The sequence below is a fragment of the Cydia strobilella genome, chromosome 18, assembly GCF_947568885.1.
Source record: "Cydia strobilella chromosome 18, ilCydStro3.1, whole genome shotgun sequence".
Taxonomy (NCBI): Eukaryota; Metazoa; Arthropoda; class Insecta; order Lepidoptera; family Tortricidae; genus Cydia; species Cydia strobilella.
In genome coordinates, this window is record NC_086058.1 from 14935405 (window position 1) to 14956158 (window position 20754).

The 20754-nt window shown below is 39.7% G+C and overlaps 2 protein-coding genes across 2 annotated transcripts in view; one reads left to right on the top strand and one right to left on the bottom strand.

Annotated features, from left to right (window-relative positions):
- Nucleotides 1–20754, top strand: part of LOC134749607 (NADH dehydrogenase [ubiquinone] 1 alpha subcomplex subunit 11) — a 219711-nt gene that overhangs the window by 191556 nt on the left and 7401 nt on the right. The window lies entirely within an intron of this gene.
- Nucleotides 610–19646, bottom strand: LOC134749599 (nose resistant to fluoxetine protein 6-like). The gene is made up of 13 exons (XM_063684612.1): nt 19524–19646; nt 15590–15729; nt 13683–13864; nt 11459–11604; nt 9944–10058; nt 9536–9623; nt 8541–8707; nt 6685–6870; nt 5542–5715; nt 4521–4674; nt 3629–3815; nt 3183–3325; nt 610–1769 (listed from the first exon to the last, which is right to left on the bottom strand). Exons 1-13 carry the CDS (start codon nt 19585–19587, stop codon nt 1611–1613), a joined length of 1905 nt encoding a protein of 634 aa, XP_063540682.1. The 5' UTR covers nt 19588–19646; the 3' UTR covers nt 610–1610.

The window sequence follows — 20754 nt, forward strand, 5'->3', positions numbered from 1 at the left end:
ATTTTACATTTTTACGACTAAAATCGACACCGGCCTCTTATATTTAAATGTGGTATTTTCTATAAAAAGGGACCTTATTGTCGATGGCGCTTACGCCATAAACGATGCTCCGATATAAATACAATGCCGCGCGACGCTGTGCGGCGTAAGCGCCATCGACAATAAGGTCCCTTTTCATAGAAAATGCCCCAAATATCTGGGCGACCGAGCTTTGCTCGGAAAACATATAAGAACTCAAAAATGTGCGTTTTCCTAGAGATAAGATCTAGTTGGTACGATTTTTCGCCCCCGATTCGTTTAAAGGTATACGACTAAGACTCCGCTGTCCGTCTATCTCTCACCAGGCTGTATCTCATGAACCGTGATAGCTAGACAGTTTAAATTTTCACAGATGATGTATTTCTGTTGCCGCTATAACAACAAATACTAAAAAGTACGGTATCCTCGGTGGGCGAGTCAGACTCGCACTTGTCCGGTTTTTTCTCTTTAACAGAGACTGGTAAAATATTCAACACGTAAAACCTCCATGCAACACCGCTTTTATTTAAAAAAATTATGATTTATTTTGGTTTAATTCTAAAAATTTACTTGAAAAATAAAATAAAAATAGAATAAAAATGTTGTTTTACTTTAAAACTTATAAATCACATGTTCAAATAGTGTGAGAACAGATAGGTACATAAATAAAAATAAAAAAATAAACACATTTTTTCTTTCGTTTTCAATTTACATACTTACAACATAAAAAATCTCAGTTCTCAAAGGTTGAGCATCCCCTTGTAGTAAAGATAAAGTTACGAAACTTGGTATATTTTATCAGCATAATAAGTTAATTTTTAACAAGCAGAAACGTCTGCGATCGATGCTATTAAGCTTAGAATAAATTTAAAAGTGAAAAAATTTATGCCTTTGGTGAGACTTGAACTCACGGCCTCTGGATCGATACTCCAGCGCTCTGCCAACTGAGCCACCAAGACCTCATCCATAGTCAGCAAATATTCCCACTATATGGGTCTAGGGGACCCTAGCGACATCTACCGTAAGAGTGTTACACTTCTTAAACGGCCACCGGAGTTCCAAGTCATATTGGAAATTTATTCTAAGCTTAATAGCATAATAAGTGTTACGATATAAGGGGTGCCCCGTCGGAAAATTACAAAAAAAGGTTTTACAGTACATTAGTTCTCGCATTAGTGCGTAAAGTGCCCTTTTTGTGCATAGGTATGTCGAAAGTTTAAGGGGCCATATGTACTGTAAAACGTTGTTCGATACACGTGCGAATAGGTAAATCGCAACTCGTGTCGATTTAAAACACTCCCTGCGGTGGTATTTTAATTAATCGCCACTCGTTTCGAATTTCCTCTTTTCCGCACTTGTATCGAAAATAACTATTTTGACCCACCCTAATTCAGAGCTGTTGAGGTAAAACGTTAAAAGGTACGCAATCGTCAAATCTTCTGTCGCAATTTTCGCACGGCGCGTTATATATTTTCCTTTCTAATTTCCTGGCTTTACCCCTCTTAAATAAAATGGCTCGATTACACAAAAATAGTTAAAGTTGGTAAGGTAATCGGGCACACCATGTTATTAATTAACTTGTCACTGTGAGTTCAGACTTTAGAAGTTTCCTCTTCATTCGGTTCCACCTTCTCTCGCCGGGGCGGCGCGAGGGCCGCTTTAGAAACCTGAGCGAGCGGAGACTCCACGGCGATCCACAGCAGCGCACCCAACCCGTATGAAAGGAAGATGGTCGATGCCAGAATTGTCAACTGTTGGAAAAATAAGACAATAGGTATCAAATTGAAGTACTTATTTGGGCAGTGGGGAGACACTCCTCCTTTCGGGCTCGGCTCCGTTCGGCTCAGCATTGCTCCGAGCAATTATTAGGGTTGGCACAACTTGACGTGCGTGCAAGGCCACAGATAAGATAATGACTTGAATTTTGACAACCCTAAATAGCCGAAAGGGATAGTGCCATACATTAGAAAGGGACAGCATGATTCATCCCTGTATCGCTGTCAAACTTCGGGTTTGTAGGAAGTGTCCTTTCTGTACGGTAGTACTATTACATATTCTGTGATTTGGGCTTTTCAGTTTTGGAATTGGAACCTTCTTTAATACCATTTTAGTTCAAAATTCAATTAGATTAAAAAACACAATGTTATTGAGAAAATTATCGTATCGTATCTTTGCCTATTATTTATTTAAATAAATAAATATTATAGGACATTCTTACACAGATTGACTAAGTCCCACGGTAAGCCCAAGGAGGCTTGTGTTATGGGTACTCAGACAACAATATATATAATATATAAATACTTAAAATACATAGAAAACACCCATGACTCAGGAACAAATATCTGTGCTCATCACACAAATAAATGCTCTTACCGGGATTCGAACCCAGGACCATCGGCTTCACAGGCAGGGTCACTACCCACTAGGCCAGACCGGTCGTTATTTATATATTTATTTATTTTTCGGAGAACCAACAGCTATCAATTATACAATACACCTATATATTTAACCTTTATTGCACAATACAAGAAAGTACAAATGGCGGACTTAATGCCATAAGGCATTCTCTACCAGTCAACCATCGAAATTTACAATTGGTGCGAAAAAGAAAATCAGTACAGAGATAAAAAAGTCACTATCTAAATAATACTTACTACTATCAATATACAAACACGCACGCAACGCAACGCACGCTAAACGCTGATGCCGACCGCGAAATTGTTATAACAGAAGTACGGTGCTCTAAAGGCCCCCCACACTAGCGTCTCCCGAGCGTCAGCATCTAGTCAACAGACTCTATGGTTGCTGCTCGACGCAACGTTGACGCAACTACGCAGCGACGCCATTTTCCATAGCGCTGACTAGTCGCCGACACTCGAGACGCTAACACAGGGCGGACACGCTATACATCAAAAATCACTCGCGTTTCTATGTGAACGGCACGTCCGTACACGCGTCATGCGTCATAGTGTGAGTAAGTTGCTTAAAAATAGTACTGATAGTCCGCCAGAAGTCCGCCAGATTTCTGTCGCGGGGCGAGGTAATTCGAGTCGGGGCGGGGCGGTGCGTGTCCGTTCTGTATGATAATACTATTACTTCTTCTGTGACGCTAGTGTGGGGTTTCCACGTATCCTTTAACAATCTCTCCACTATCGTGCACGTACCACGTTATAGTCAGACATAAATGTAGGCTGTCGCCCCGCACCAATCAGTCCACGTTGCAGCGACCCGTGAACTAAGAAAGCGCTGTACGTGCAGCGGGCCATCCATGAAAAACCACGCCACTCAACGATACCGCGGTACGTATCTGAAAGCCAACACAGTTTAGTGTAATAGCTCTTGCGTTTTGTACACATAATTAATGTCATTACCGGGTCTTACGCGAATAATTTCATTATTTAACCTTTTTTTCCGACGTTTCAACCTGGTTGCACTAGCTGTGGTCACGGAAGATACACCCTGGACCCTCCAAGAACTCTGGAAGCCTTCTTTCTGAGTGGCCTGGTCTTCCGTGACCACAGCTAGTGCAACCTAGTTGCGTTAGACCCGGTAATGACATTAATTACAGTTTATTTCTGACATGTACTTCTGAACTTATGCTTTAGCTTACTTTCAACCCTGAAGATGCAGGCAAATATCACTACAATGACCACGATTTGGAAGATGGGTTTGTAGAGACACGCGTACAGAACCCGGAGCAGGGTGGAGGGTTCATTGCCGTCAATGTAGAAGATACCGCCCGTGAGTATCACGCCCACCCCAATCGGGAACGTCAACCACTGCACCCAGGGGAATTTCTGAAATATTTTTTTACAATAAATAAAGCGTAAATTAAAACTATGAAAACGGATTATATCGCGTATATTTAATTTATAATACATCCCGACGTTTCGAACCCTTTACAGCGTTCGTGGTCAACGGGTGACTGAGGAAAAATTAGAATTGAATTTGATTTGAATTGAGTTTGTTGCCGGTCCCATATTGGGATACCCTCCTACAATTTAAGAGGGAATTAAATCTTCTCGGGTCCGTGGTGTAGGGTTGGAGCCGGCGTAGTTTTTATCGCGTATATATATATATATATATATATATCTCTTTACTTGAAAATAATTGTAGTGTATAACTAGCCTTATGAACCGATTTTGCATGTACAACCAGCCTTAAAGTTTATAGTCTATGATTGTTCATTATTTTAGTATGTGGGTATTTTTGCACTTTGTAATTTTTCCTCAGTCACCCGTTGACCACGAACGCTGTAAAGGGTTCGAAACGTCGGGATGTATTATAAATTCAATATACGCGATATAATCCGTTTTCATAGTTTTATTTCATGATTCAGTAGAAAGGAACACAGGCACTAACCTGCAGACGTGCAGAGATTATCTGGTCACTTTTCAACCAGTGTTAGGAAAACACTCCTCCGGCGATGCCTAACATATTATGTATAAGCACTTGGACAAGTTTGTTCCTTCATTCAGTAGGAAAGGAACACAGGCACTAACCTGCAGACGTGCAGATATTTTCTGGTCGTTCTTCACCCCGTGGTAGGCCAGCAGCCCGCCGGCGATGCCCAACGTGTATGTAGACAGGTTCGTGTGTCCGCGCGCAAATACCAGCCGGAAAGTGTCGTCGGTGCGATAAATACTACGTAAAACTCTGAAGCAAATGAGAATTTAACATTTAAAACCTTCGGGTTTTGAACACTATTAAATACATACATACATATCCTCCTCCTCCTCCTACATACATATTAAAACACATTTACAAAAAATACACTTTTCGTCGGGTAGTCCCACAAATCTCTGTTTTGACATTTTGCTGGGACGTCAGGTAGCCACGACCACGACCAGTGGAACCTGTGTCGAAATATCGGTAAATAAAGGAAACATTACACCATTGGCCTGTCGTTTGCCTATAGTTTGCCTCTAGGTCCACTCAATTATTTTTTGAAACTGCATCTTTGATTGAGGGGTGCCATAAAGTTTTCTATGTATATCATAAACGTCATGGAATTAAAAATAAAACCCGAAGTTTACATACATTATAGTTTATATACTTAAGGGTTTCCTTATTCGATAACGTCCAAAATATTGGGCATAAACTTTAGACCCAATTTTTGGATTTTGGTCCAACCAGAATTTTCAAAGCTCTTGAGTGCCAAAAAGATTTAGACTCACTTCTTCTTCTCTTTGTCCTTTTTCCATTATTTAGGGTCGGCTCTCCTAGTTATATTTCGCTAGGCTTCTCGGTCCTGGGTCATCTCAGGTGGGATTTGGGTTTCTTCCATATCCCTCTTCACCTTTGCCAGCCATGTTATGTCGGGGTCTTCCTCGTCGCGATTGTGTGGGGAACATATCCAGCATCTTGCGTGTCACGTGTTCGGGTTCTCGGCGCATGACGTGCCCAAAGTTTGGGCCCCAAACCATCGAAGTCTCCCTTCGGTTATTTTTTCGGGTAAAGGTCTCACTTTAAAACTCACTATCTTCCGATAAAGTTTAAGAGATAAAAATAATAATTACTCACTCTGGACTCTGTAGGACCACCGCGTCAAGATCCTGGAAGTATGTGTGTGCTGCAGGAATGAGGATGGAGATGATCAGCATCACGCTGAGCGCGAGGAGCTGCAGACGCCATTTCCGGAAGAGGATGCACAACAGCAAACCTACGCCGAACAACTGCGTGTCTGCTGCCAAGTACCTGACAGAAATATTATGATTTGATGAGCCAATATAATATTTAAAACTTTCGCGTTTCGTGTCGGACAATAGTTGTGGTATTTTCTATTAAAAGGTACCTTGTTGTCGATGGCGCTTACGTTATTATAAACGATGCTCCGATATAAATACAATGCCGCGCAACGCTGTGCGGCGTAAGCGCCATCGAAAATAAGGTCCCTCTTCATAGAAAATGCCCCAATTAACATATTTGCGGTGAAATGTCGGCTCCCAAATTTTTCTTAGATTTTTCGTCAGTAACACAAAAATATCTGTTTTTAGATTTTTAGGACATCAGTTATCCGCTACCACCGAATCCGTAACCTGCGTCAAAACGTCGGAAATGAAGGTCGGAAGGTAAGGGTTTAATATGTTCTGATTGACTTGGGTGCCAAGATATTAGTTAACCCGTGAGTCAAACCGGGGATCCAGCAGACCTTTTAATAACAAAACTTCCGTGAGACACAGACATATTAAATATATTAATAATAAGGGTGAGTGACCCGTTATTAATATATTTAATAGGCCAGCAGACCTTGTCGGCGATGGCGGGATAACTTGGACCCCTTTTTGACAGACTGGTCAGATGTAACTCAAAACCGTGAAGGAAAAAAAGAAGGTGGCAAAGGGGGTGTCTTTGCCCAGCAGTGTGACACTTGCAGGACTTTTTCCGTATAGGACTCAAATTTCCTTGCAAACGCTATCATTTTATACTTCATCATCAGCGCTTGCAAGGATGACCCACGCCAGAACGGCTTGGGTCCTGGTCAAGGCGTCCGAAACTTCGTTTTCTAAGATAGGTTATCACGTGATACTTTCTATATAGAAAACGAAGTGTCGAACGCGACCAGGACTTAAACGGACGATTTTTGGCTCCATTTTTGAGAAAAAATATTTTCTAAATCTGTCCCTGGATTCGAGGAACATACATATAAAACAAATGGCAACTCACCAGCTCTGCGGGAAGCAATGCGAGTCATCGTAGATGTAGTTGTTAATGTAGAGCAAGTGCGCCCACCAGTACTGGTTGCAGGCCGGCGCTTCGCTGGTAACCAGCAAGTCCCAGAGCGGGCCGTCGCCTAAGTGCCGCATCAAAGTCATGATCGTGAATATTATGAGGGCGTACGTTGGTGTCAATCTGGAAACAAATGGAATGATGACTAGTTTTTTCCATGTTTGAAATAAAACATTAAGTACAAAATTATTTCAATCAGAGAGTCATTATAACATCATTGTAAGAAAGAGAGAGTATTCTCTATAGGTAATCAATAAAGGTCAAAACTCTGCGTAGGGGGCATTACTAGCACAGACTGTAAACAAACCGCTTTGATTCATCGATGTCATATTTATTCGTAACAAATAATCTGTGAAAACTTGTAAAAACAAAGTTTGGCACGGAACACTAAAAACTGTTTAAGGCATAGTATATTAGATTATTTTAAACCGGGTCACTCACGTATTATTAAGTCGAATAGCTCGACATGTTTCGGTCCAATTTACGAGGATCGTCTTCACGGAGACACGACACGTCTTCACTGGTCGAGGGCGCGGCGTGTACTCCGTGAAGACGGTCCTCGTAAATTGGACCGAAACATGTCGAGCTATTCGACTTAATAATACGTGAGTGACCCGGTTTAAAATAATCTAATATGTTTGAGTCTCACGGGAGTTTTATGGCATAGTATATATTTATAAGTTACTCTATGGTTTAGGGTTTGTGCTTGTGCTGCCTCTGGCGGCAGAACATTGCAGTATTACTCCGTATTGCCTTAGTCCTTAGTCTCTATTTGATAATTTTGAAGGAAGTGTAAAGGCAGGTAAGTTTAAGCGAGACGTGATGACGTGCTGTTTTCGTAAAAGAGGGGAATTCAAGAAGGCTTGATAAGTAACAGAAACCGGCCAAGTGCGAGTCGGCAGCGCGCACGAAGGATTCCGTACCATTACGCAAAAAACGGCAAAAAAAATCACGTTTGTTGTATGAAAGCACCACTTAAATATTTATTTTATTTTGTTTTTAGTATTTGTTGTTATAGTCTGCGGCAACAGAAATGCATCATCTGTGAAAATTTCAACTGTCTAGCTAAGCAGCTCTGTCACCAGGCTGTATCTCATGAGACGGACAGGCAGACGGACAGCGAAGTCTTAGTCATTAGCTGTGCCGGCTGCGCGAACTGTGTCGCGAAGAAACTCGCCACTGCCGCGCGCTCTCTCTCTACTTAATGCGCTCTTGGCGTCAGCACCGGAATGCGATTTGATTGCATGGCGATGGGTTGCTGTGAGAAACGAATGCTTGAGGTTCTGTGAGGTGATGGACGCTAGGCCCTCGAGTGTAACGTAATGTTTGTTATCCGTGTGTGAAATGTAATGTAATACTTAGTGTAATAATTCTATGTTGTTATGTGTTAGTTTCATGACGTATTGGTTTACTGTAAAGTCGTGTAAACGTATTTATAAAATAAATAAATAAATAAAATAAATAAATAAAAAATAGGGTCCCGTTTTTACCCTTTGGGTAGGGAACTTTAAAAAAGTAAACGTCGTGTCTTATCAGGCGGTCAAAGAGAAGGCACAACATATATCAACTTGGAAATTGCTCCACCGACAAGAGTCCAACAAAAATATCAAAAAAAGCAAAACACACCGACAGATATTGACAATATTAATGTGTGTTGAAAAAATCATTCCTCTAGCTTCAAAAACCACGGAGGAAACAGTCGAGTACGTTTGTATGGAGAAATGACCACTCCTGTTGGCTCTTAAGATAAGTCTTTCAGTATTTTAAAGTAAACTGTTCAACCATGACCTTACCTCAGCCATCGCATCAGCATGCCCTTGGGCCAATCCCACAGGGTAACTCGGTGTTTCTCTGCATGTAGCTCGAAGTTAAATGCCAACAAGAACCCGGACATGACGAAGAACGTGTACGTAACTAGGGATCCGTTGAAGAGGATAAATTTGCCGGGATCCTCGTATGACTGGAATGAGGATAACATAAATTTAATGTTTTATTAGTAAGAGCGTGCAACTTTCAATGCGGACTTCCATGCTCGTAAAGTTCGAATTTAAGTCGTGCGTAGACGACATAAAATTGCTTATTATGTTCTAGAACATGAAGTAAAATCATCTATTACGATCCTTATCGACTTAGCAATACAGTCCAAAATCTAACACACAAACTTCCAGCCCTGCCGGGGCGCACCAACAGAAAACCGCCGACCGGCGCGCTCCCGACCGGCGTGCCCCGCGCCCCCGACCGGCCCGAGTACAATTTTCTTTAGTCTTGAATAAATATGGTAAAATAACCTACAAAATTTATTTATAACCTACGATATTTTTGTATATTTTACTCACAATCGAAGTGAAAAGTAGTTTATAACGTATAACTCAGGCATAAATTTTCATTTTTATCCTCGACTGTATTGGTCCTCGCTGCGCTCGATAAATTTAATTGCATCGGATAAAAATGGATCGTTTTATGCCCTTGTTGTACAATCTACTATTTTGCAACAGTCTTACTGTAATCGTATTTCATGCATGTTCACGCTTCAACCGTTCATCTCCTTATTGCTCTTGCAACTTTTTCATCTTTCTTTCACACGTTTGTTCCGTTTCTGACATTTTCTTAACGTTAAAGGATTTGCCACACTGGATGCGTTCTGCGGGCAGCGGTCAGGTCAAACTTCAACTTCAAAGGTTGCTGTCAATGTAACATAATGCGGGTTTGACCTGACCGCTGACCGCAGAACGCATCTAGTGTGGCAAATCCTTAAATAACTACATATAATATATAAGTAAAATCTTACCGTCTCGATATAGTAGGGATTCTTGAGGTATGAGAAGACCATTATGAGTGCGGTGTGCGAAAAGAACACGCATATCATTGTCATAGCCCTGTTGAGATACAAGTAAATAAACCTTAGGAATTTAGGACTGAAGGTCAATGTGGAGAAGACCGGCATATAAAATTTTTGGTTGGGAAAGACGACGTCACCCCTGATATGCTGATAATAAGTCAATGTCGTCTACAACTTTTTTACCTAAATGAGGTAGATATATTGGTGTGACACAAACATATTTAAATGTATTATTAAGTCGAACAGTTCGACATGTTTCGATCCAATTTTAGACCCGTGAAGAGGATCCTCGAAAATTGGATCGAAACATGTCGAGCTATTCAACTTAATAATACGTGAGTGACCCGTTTAAAATACCTGAGCCCGTTGAATACAGTGAGTCTATTGAGTCGAGGGTCAGGTCCTAGGCCGCTTGGCGCCACCAGCTTACGCCAGTTCTGGCGTACGGAGAACGCCAGGAGATATGGATTTTCTGAAACATTTATACTGACCATTATCTTTCATATCAAGTTTTTATTGATTATTATTGTCATAGTCAAAGGTTATCTTTATGTACTTATACAATTCCTATTTGACTTGGTCACGGCTTCACGCATGAACGGGTGGACCAATTTCGCTAATTATTTTTTTGTTGTGTTTGTTGTCAGGAGAAGGTTTAAACTGCCACAACTGGACAAAGTGCCAAACCGTTACATCAGAGGCTCGTTCAAAATAAGACCCATACAGGACAAGCTAACGGAAACACGATGGTATGGTCATGTCATGAGAAGGCCGGAGGACCACATGACTAGGAAGGTGCTAGAGAGTGTGGAAAAGCCGAAAAAGAGTGGACGACCCCGACTTACATGGATGTCCGTAGTTAAGAAAGACCTAGAGAATAAAAATATAGACCCAACGACGACCCAGAACAGATACAACTGGAGAAAATTGATTAGGAGAGCCGACCCCAAATAAAAATGGGATAAGGCCTGAAGAAGAAGAAGAGGTTTAAACTTTCACGATGTTTACTTATTATCATTCACAACGGCGGGACGACGGGGACAACCGCCGTCCTCGAAACCTCGGAGGTAAATTTAAAACTTATTTTACGCGATTAAGTCCCGCCGCCGCCGTTGTGAATATAAATTAGAAGGTTCTTATGAAAGAAAAAATTAAGACTTATCAAAACAAATAAATTGATAGATATAGGTGAAACGATGTTCGCCGGGTCATCTCTAGTTATTACATAAATATTTCGTGATAGAAATCTCGGACTCACAACAAGCTACAAAAGAGCAGTTTAGATCGTTAGGATATATTATGTAAAGAGGAGGGCTCCTGAACATATATTGAATGGATTTTAAGATCCCCGGACCTAGAAGATTGCGGTATTGCCGAAGTTGACGTGGATGGAATGCTGCAATATTTCTGAACTCAGACGTCTAACAGTTTGAAGGAGAAAACAATTAATACTCAAACACACAAAACTTGTCAGTAGAAATAGGCGTGAAATTCAAATTTTCTATAAGAGCCTACGCGTCTACATTTTTTTTTAATTTTCCGCCTTTTTCTATTGACAAAATGGCCATGCCAGAGTATACATTAACAAAGTCTTCTACCTTGTTCTATTGAATGTATAAAAACTATCTTAAACTCAAGCACAAATTGTTCCATTTTCAACCAAAATTATTGTTATATTATTTAATTTATATTTATTAATTTATATTATATTAAATTATTATTGTCGCGTCAGTAAGGCGCTATTTCCATATAGCTTCAATTAGAAATCAACCTTATCGACAACCGACAATGTGGTACCTTTTGATTGAAAACGTCACAATTAAAGACAAAATATTCCTTATCGCACTACAAACACAAAAAATAGTAACTTACTTGCGTTTTCGCCTTTAAGCAGATCATAGGTGGAGCCAGCTGCGTTGATGGCGATTAGCGACAAGTAAACAATGCCCATAATGTAGTCTCCTGCGCCGAGTGCTCTATTTTGTCCATGTCTCTTGCAATAATTTATTTCTTTTAACCTGCAATACACATTGTAGAAATAGTAGTAAGACAAAACAATAATAAAGGAATAATATTTTAAAAATTTAAAAATTTACCGGCTCGGACCAAACCTACAGATTTACAAGTTACGAGAACACACTAATATAATAGCTATATGTTGAATCTTCTCAAATTACGCCTAAGACCCTAATCTGTTAAACAAGTCATTGTTTTTTTTTATGCGAGCGGTCAGACACATGGCAATTTGAGAAGATTCATACTATACTATACATCTGTGCAATAAAACACTATAAGTACGCCCCGTCTCGGCTTGATTCGAACAATGCTTATAGGATGTCACGGCGATACGATACTGATCTGTCAGTGTCAAATTTGACATTTTTTGGACCAAAAACGTCACTATTGACACTGACAAATCAGTAATCAGTATCGTATCGCCGTGACATATAAGCATTCCGATACGTCATATTGTTATGGCGCCCTTGTTATGTAACCTCAGCGTATTTAATTATATGCTATATAGTTTATGACAACACAGGTGTGTCATTAAACTCATGAATATGAAATATTCATGAGTAATTTGTAAAACTTGTAAAACTTGACAATTTAAAAGTGCTTGTTGCTAGGCCTATTTGAATAAAGAATATTTTGACTTTGACTTTGACTTTGTATATGAATAATCGAGCTTCTATCAAATGGGTCAAACACATTACTGTGTTCACGTATTTCCTGTAGACATTATTTTTAAATATTATAAACTGATCGGCGATTGGCCCTAGAAACCTGATGGAAAGTGAAGACAGGGCCTAAGATGGAGCTCACCGGTTCAGTAACAGCCTATTCACTTTTGCTTTAAAGAGACCGAGGTCATATTGATCAGGGAATACAGATGGCGGCACGCATTCCATTCCTTAGCCATCCGTACCAAAAGGAGGAGGCAAAACGTTTCGTGCGAACAAATCGCCGCTACACTTACTCAACCTCGTATCTGCAACACTCATTTGATGACAAAAACACCCGTATTCCGAATGAAAGAAAAGCAACCTTTCTATCAAATGATTGTTGCAGATATGAGGTTGAGTAAGTATAGCGACGAAATGGAACGTGAACCACGAACGGGTGCATTCGCTCCCCGCGCCTGGATGTCCGATGATGGAAAGGGGAAGGTGGGATCAGGTCGTGCAGTTCCTGTGCGCACTCCCCAGAATGTATCCGATAGAATACCGATAGGCAAGCGACTCGATACCCAAAACATAATGGCTATAAAGGTTAATTTTAGTAGTAGTCAAGGGCTATAAGGGCTATAAGCACAGATCATATAATGCTAATAAGGTTATATATCCACATGTAAAGATACTCCTTTTATTTGGATAAGTATGATAAAATCATTAGCTGTTAACTATTGTCCACATGAGAGAAAACTTGTGTGTTCATCAAAACGAAGTATAGAATAGTACATTACAAGATTTTACAATACATATATGGCCCTTGAAATTTTCGCCAAAGGCACGTATAGTGCTATAGTTTGTCAAAGGACTGTTTCATTTCAAACATAGACAGAGAGAATCATACTATCTATATCTTACACTAGTACTCATCCAAAAGAAAAGGATGAGTATAGTTTTTTTTGTTCTTATTTAGTGACAATTTGGTTTGACCAACTATAATTAGCGCACTAGGCAGTTAAAGCATCACCCTTACTGTCAAATAAGTATAATTTTAATAACAAAACTTCCGTGAGACACAGACATATTAAATATATTAATAACGGGTCACTCACGTATTTTAAGTCGAAAACGCTCGACATGTTTCACTCCGTACCGAGAAGCGTCATCAGGAGCTTGCGTCGACGGTGACGGACCGGATGTCGAGCGTTTTCGACTTAAAACACGTGAGTGACCCGTTATTAATATATTTAATAAGTATAATATTCTTTACCATCATCATCATCATCATATCAGCCTTTTATCGCCCACTGCTGAGCAAGGCCTCTCTTCAACGCCACTTATCCCGGTCCTGAGCCAATCTCATCCAGAAGTGACCCGCAGTCTTCCGAATATCGTCCGCCCAACGAGCCAACGATTCTTAACCATACCTGGCATTAAGCTTGTATTTCTTCCACATAGAGTCGTCGATGCATTCCTCAAGGATCAATCCTAGGTCCGTATCGTTTTCTAAACTCCTATTCTTTATGAATTCCTTGCAAGTTTCTTGGACGCACACCGCTCTGTGTACCACTGTGTGGTTAAAATGCTTTTTCTTGTATTCTGAGTATTCCTGGAAGAAAAAACATACGAATTAATCATTTACGTACTACCTATGAGGTTTTTTTAGATTTTGACGACCATACTTTTTAACTAGACTTATATTCTCTAAGAACAAATTAAATTATTTTCTATGAAAATATTTTACTTTGTGTTTTTAAGGGGGCGCCACAAGCCTTAGAGAAATTGTCATATTTCGACCCATGCCACCGTGACCGGGTAGCCGAGCGGTTCAGGCACCTGTCCGGTAAACGGGGGACGCTGGTTCGATTCCAGCTCTGGACACTGGAGGCTTTGGTCATTTTTTCCTTCGTATATGACATTTATTTCAGTTTTTAGACATATTGATCGGGATATGGACCGCGATTAATTTTTGTATTGTTTATGAGCTCCCGATATCTTTAAATCAGTCACCCGTGAACAAGATGTAACTGCGTCGAAATATCGGGAGCTCAAAAACAATACAAAAGGTATTGTATTGGTAGAAGAATCGCGGTCCATATCCCGGTCAATATTAGTCTATTGTCTAGTGAAACTAACCGTGAATCATTCAAAACTCATACTTTTTAACTCAAACTCAATATTTAATCTCGGAGCGGAATTATGCAATTCTATTGGTGGATTTTTATCTCGATCACTCGGTTGCCTCGCTTCACAGTGGACAGGCAGCCTAAGGCTGGTACAGCCTGAATCCGAACGTTACCTTAACAACTTACGCAAGGCTAGTATTCATTACAATATTATCCTAGGTCAAAGCAGCCAAAGTGTGCCCTCTCATTACAGCGGTATTTAAGCGTTAATAATGGCAATTACTTGGTTGATCGTGAACCTGATATCACACTTTATGGTTATGTAAGTTATATTTATATGTTCTTGGAATCATATAATAAATAGCGTAATAAAATTATTCACGGAAGTTGTCGATCTCTTTTGAAAATAATAAACAATAGGGGATATTAAGGTCACTCCACACTCATGCGCGAATCACGGCACGAAGCCGCGAACGTGAGTGTGGAGTCTAGGTCGCTAATCAGCGAAATCGACTCCACACTCGCGTTCGCGGCTTCGCGCCGCGTAGTCTGGAGCGGGCTTTACTGCAATGTTCTGCCACAAAAGTGCAGCATTAGCCTTTTTAATAAACCATAGAGTAACTTATACATACTGTACCTTTAACAGTTTTTGACAAGTTTTCAGAGATAATAAAATATAACATTGATGTATCAAGGCGGTTTGTTTACAGATAACCTAATACCGGGAAACAGGAATCCGAAATTTCGCTATCTGCCTCTTTATCGCTCGAATATGCAAGAGTGACAGAGATGTTAAATAACGAAATTTCGATTCTCTTGTTTCGCGATAGTCCCTCAGATTGTGGTAGTGGCGCCTCTACTGCGTTTCGCGTAATATTCCTGATTTTTTTGGCGTTTTTTGCGTAATGGTACGGAACCCTTCGTGCGCGAGTCCCACTCGCACTTGGCCGGTTTTTTAGCTTTATTAGAAACCGGGAAGTTCAAATTTAGATTTGGTTGCAGACAGACAACGGGACATGCAGGTGAAACTAAATAAATAAAAAAATTAAAAATTTAAACTTTATTACATAAGAGGTTAGGTACAAACATTCGTCTTAACTCAGTTACAATCTCTATATTTTGAGATTATTTTAACTAAGCTTAGCCTTAATTATATGTGTTATTTGTTTTAGTTAGTAAATAAAAGCTTGTAAAAGTTAGAAGCTCACCACTATCATCCGCATCAGCTCGGAGTCATCCTTGGAGTACAGAACTGCGTCGACCAAGCAATATGTCCCTCCTGGCTGCACTACACATTCGTCGTAATCATCCATTTTGAACAGCTCCGGCATTTTGCTGAACTCTGTAACTGAAAGAAACATCAACTTTTTCGATTTATCATCATATACTCTGCACCTTTACCTTTACCTCTACCGTCAACGCATGAGCCACAAGTTGGATTTACTCATAGAGCACAAGAACATAAGTCGCAGCGGTTGAGATGGGCGGGTCACCTTGAAAGGATGCCGGACAAGAGGGCAGCAAAAGCAATGACAAGGTGGAAGCCACAACAAAAAAGACCGCATGGCAGGCCTAAGAAGCGTTGGACGGATGGTGTAGAGGAAGATCTAAGGAAGATGGGAATGTTTACCAACTGGAAGAAGGTCGCCAGGCACCGCGACAACTGGAGGAAGATTGTGGAGGAGGCCAAGACCCACAAAGGGTTGTTGCGCCAACGGAATTAAGTTAGTATATTTTGCCGCCTTCAGACGAAAGGAGTGGTTGGCGTTCGTTGGTGTTGGGTGGACGACATTCGGAAGATTGCGTCACTTCTGGATGAGATTAGCCCAGAACCGGGATAAGTGGCGTACTCGAAGAGGCCTATGCTCAGCAGTGGACGATAGAAGGCTGATAATATGATGATGATGACATGATAATATTATGAGTATATGAATGGTTGGCAATCCTCAACTGTGCGTTTCCTCAGAAATTTCCTGCCTCGCACAGCTAAACTGCTGCGGAATGAACTGTAGCCTGCGGTATTTCCGGACCGATGCGATATTTATACCTTCAAGAAAAGAGCGTACTCCCATCTTAAAGGCCGGCAACGCAATTAAAAACCCTCTGGTGTTGCGGTTGTCCAATGGACGACGGTAATCCCTTACATCAGGCAATTCTTCTGCTCATTTGCCTCCTACAAAACTGCTTTTCACCAGTCTGTCTGTCTGTCTGTCCGTCTGTGACCAGGCTGTATCTCATGAACCTTTAAAGGTTTGCAGAGATGGCGCCATCATAGCTTCCCTCTTTTTAGGGTTCCGTACCCAAAGGGTAAAAACGGGACCCTATTACTAAGACTCCGCTGTCCGTCTGTCCGTCTGTCACCAGGCTGTATCTCATGAACCTAGACAGTTGAAATTTTCACAGATGATGTATTTCTGTTGCCGCTATAACAACAAATACTAAAAACAGAATAAAATAAATAATTAAGTGGGGCTCCCATACAACAAACTTGATTTTTTTGCCGTTTTTTGCGTAATGGTACGGAACCCTTCGTGCGCGAGTCCGACTCGCACTTGGCCGGTTTTTAATATATGTCACTATCCCTTTCGATTATTTAGGGTTGCCAAAATTCAAGTCATTATCTTATCTGTGGCCGTGCACTCATAGGATAGTGGTTTTTGAGAAAATCTGCTTACTTATTTATTTTAGAAACTAGAATTTTATATAGTTAGCTAGTCAGTAAATAATTATGTATATACTAACATTAGCCTTAAGATAAAACTGTCACTAACACAAATTGATCCAAGTTGGTCCTTAATAAATGAATTTATTTATTTATTTATTTATAGGGACGTCAAATTGTGCCAACCCTAAGAATTGCTCGGAGCAATGCTGAGCCGAACGGAGCCGAGTTTGCCCGAAACGAGGAGTTTCGCACCCCTGCCTTTATCCTCGAGGGCCTTGGGAGGCTTCTTAACGCTCAAGAGGTCTCCCTACGCTCGTGATTCAAGGGCACAAGGGGTCAAACAACAACTTGGCAAAACAAACCTTGTCTGACCTCTATTTATTGTCAGTAAGCCTATTTCCATATAGCTTCAATTAGAAATCAACCTTATCGACAAGCGACAATGTGCTCTTTTGATTGAAAACGTTACATTTTTGTTATTAATTACCAGTGCGCAGCTAATTTAAGGTACAGTTCGGATTCAGATTCCACCAGCATTACTGCTGCAGTAGTACGTAAAAAATCCAGGCAGTATCATCGATTTGGGGCAGGAAGATAAAAGCTCATTTTATTGAGAAATTTACATTTTTACGTTTCCTGCAGTAATGCAGTCGATTGCAGAAGTATTGCAGCGCGTTACTGCCGACCACATTACATGGATGCTAGGCTGTCAACTGTTGTGTATAACATTTAAAACTTTCGCGTTTTGAACACATATTAAATCACATTTACAATCGGGTCTATCGCGAATTTATTTTGTTATATTTACCGACGTTTCGACACAGGTTTTAACCAGCAGACCAGTGAAACCTGTGTCGAAACGTCGGTAAATAAAGGTAACAAAATAAATTCGCGATAGACCCGATTGGAAATGTGATTTAATATGTTGTGTTTCTAATTTATATAGTTTCATGACGCATTGGTGGCGACTGTAATGTCATGGAAACATGTTTCAAATACTTAAAAAAATATTACTGCCGCAAATGTCAATAGTGTGGCTGCCCGGATATTTGACTTTTGCGGCAGTATTACGGTCGGCAGTAATGTCGCGCTGCAATACTTCAGCAGTTATGTCGCGCTGCAATACTGCAGCAATATTGTCGCGCTGCAATACTTCAGCAGTAATGTCGCGCTGCAATACTGCAGCAGTAATGCTGTTGCAGTCTAAATCCGAACGGTACCTTTAGACTACTTAAGTACAGATGTAGTGCATTTATTTTCCTTCGTATTTTTTTTTTGGAAACGTTCGTATTTGTTTTCAACTTCAATAAAAGTTACCTATTTTTAGGGTTCCGTACCCAAAAGTTAAAAACGGAACCCTATTACTAAGACTCCGCTGTCCGTCTGTCTGTCCTTCTGTCTATCACCAGGCTGTATCTCATGAACCGTGATAGACGTGAGAACCGTGAAATTTTCTAAGATGATGTATTTCTGTTGCCGCTATAAAAACAAATACTAATAACAGAAAAAAATAAATCTAAGTCCCATACAACAAACATGACCCTGATGATGAAACATGAAAGATGTTAATACAGACGCTGAAATAGCCAAAAACCGTGTATTATGGAAGAAAAGGACAAGAAAGGCCGACCCCAAGTAAATGGGAAAAAGGTCAAGGAGGAAGAAGATACAATACAACAAACGTGATTTTTTTGCCGCTTTTTGCGTAATGGTACGGGGCCCTTCGTGCGCGAGTCCGATTCGCGCTTGGCCGTTTTTTTAGCACATTTAAAAGCGGGAAATATCTGGTCATTAATAAATAATAATTCATTGTAAGTAGGTGTTAACAATAATTATTAATTAATGTATAAATTACAAAATCATATGCCCACAAAATATTTTATTTATTTTTTATTTCTTTATATCACAACAAATAATACAACGGTAACGGGTCGTTCCTGGAGCAGAGGTTGTCCATCGCGGTTCAATGCGAAAACGCAGCAAGCGTGATGGGCACCTTTGCGTCGGGAGCGACGCGGGGTGGGTTGTTCGAATAGATTTTATGGTTTAAGTAGTTAGTTTAGGTTTCGTTGTATTTATAGTTAAGTTTATTGTTAATTTTTTTCTTAGTTCTTAAGTATTTTTAATGAATTTAATGATTGTATTTTTTAGTGATTTTATTGTAATGTTGTGATAGTATTTTATGAAGTGGATATAATATATAGGTAAGTACAATAAAGATTACGAAGGTAGGTAAACAAACATATAGCAGGTTTTGCCATTACACATATGTCCGTTATTCATAATTATGATTTATTAATTATTTCGTACGCACCAGATATTTTTATTAAGATAATATTATGTTTTGTTCTAAGATGTGTAAGTTTTATTAAGTAAGTCTAAAACAATCTGGCACTACTCACAAATTTTTTGTAATGAAGAGAGGGGGGATGCCTTTGCCCAAAAAATACAATAATAAAAAGTGTAATGTAACTTACAATTTAATTTATATATAATAGCTGAACTGTGGTGCACTAAAATTAATAGCAAGAATAACTTCATTGTTATTATCACTAATCAATCAAAAATCACTAAAAAAACACGACAGCCTGTCACCTGCGCGACGACGCGATATGTAACTGTTCTGCATAAAATATCTTAGGGATATCGAGATTTCGTAGCATAGACTGTCTCCGGCAGACTTCGCATTGATATTATAAAGTCTGTAACACACTCGCACCGCACCACAGTCATTGTGACGCACGCGACGCATTGCGACGCACCCATAAGTAAGAGCGAGAAAGAGATATCGCTTTCTCGCTCTTACTTATGGGTGCGTCGCACAATGACCTTGGTGCGGTGCGATGGTGTGTTACGGCCTTAATACAGTGTCAGGTAAATATACAGGATGGAAAAAAACAAATGGGCCCTGGAGGGAAACCGCCTTAAAACCTTAAGTATGCTCATTTTACTTAAAGGAAACATTCTTTTATTCTTTAAAAGAAACAATTTTTTTATTAAACTATCGTGAGACATATTTCAAAACATACTGATCTAAATATTTTGAAAAGAAACAAAATTGCATTCTGTTTTTTTTTGCCTGTCTAAAAATATTCTTGAGTACTAAATATTCGAATACAAAATTTTTACTACCTACTTTTACAATTTTTTTTGCAATTTTGTTTATTTTCAAAATATTTAGATCAGTACGGTTTCACTCACTATTATTTTATGGATATTTTGTAAGACAGATGAGTGTAAAGGTAAGACCTAATTTCTTGGAGAAAAACTGTATCGACTAGTGGAATAAAATAGATGATGTTTATTTTTTGGAATTTTTAGTCGGTTCGATTCCCGGGCGAGACAAGTGAATTTAAAAAAATCGTTGAATGCAAATTTGTTTATTTTTAAAAATAAAAGAAATTTTACTCTAAGTAAAAAAAGCTAACTTAAGGTTTTAAGGTACTTTCCCTCATCTATGTTTATAAGACTTTTTTTTTTGATTTCGGGGTTGGTCCCGTAATAAAAGAGGATTTAGCGGGTATAATCAAACCCTACATTAAATTTGAAGCCCCACGGTGGACTGCACGCTGTATAACGTAGTGAAATGAAATAACGAGTAATTTAAAATTGATAACAGATTTTTAAAGTTTATTTTCAGGGTTCCGTACCAAAAGGGTAAAAACGGGACCCTATTACTAAGACTCCGCTGTCCGTCTGTCTGTCACC

Coding starts and splice junctions, on each gene's coding strand:
- LOC134749599 (XM_063684612.1), bottom strand. CDS start 19,587: ATGAAGTTATTCTTGCTATTAATTTTAGTGCACCACAGTTCAGCTATT. Junction 8,708..9,535: donor ATCCCTACTATATCGAGACG/GTAAGATTTTAC, acceptor TCCTCATTCCAG/TCATACGAGGATCCCGGCAA. Junction 1,770..3,182: donor TTATGTCTGACTATAACGTG/GTACGTGCACGA, acceptor TTTTTCCAACAG/TTGACAATTCTGGCATCGAC.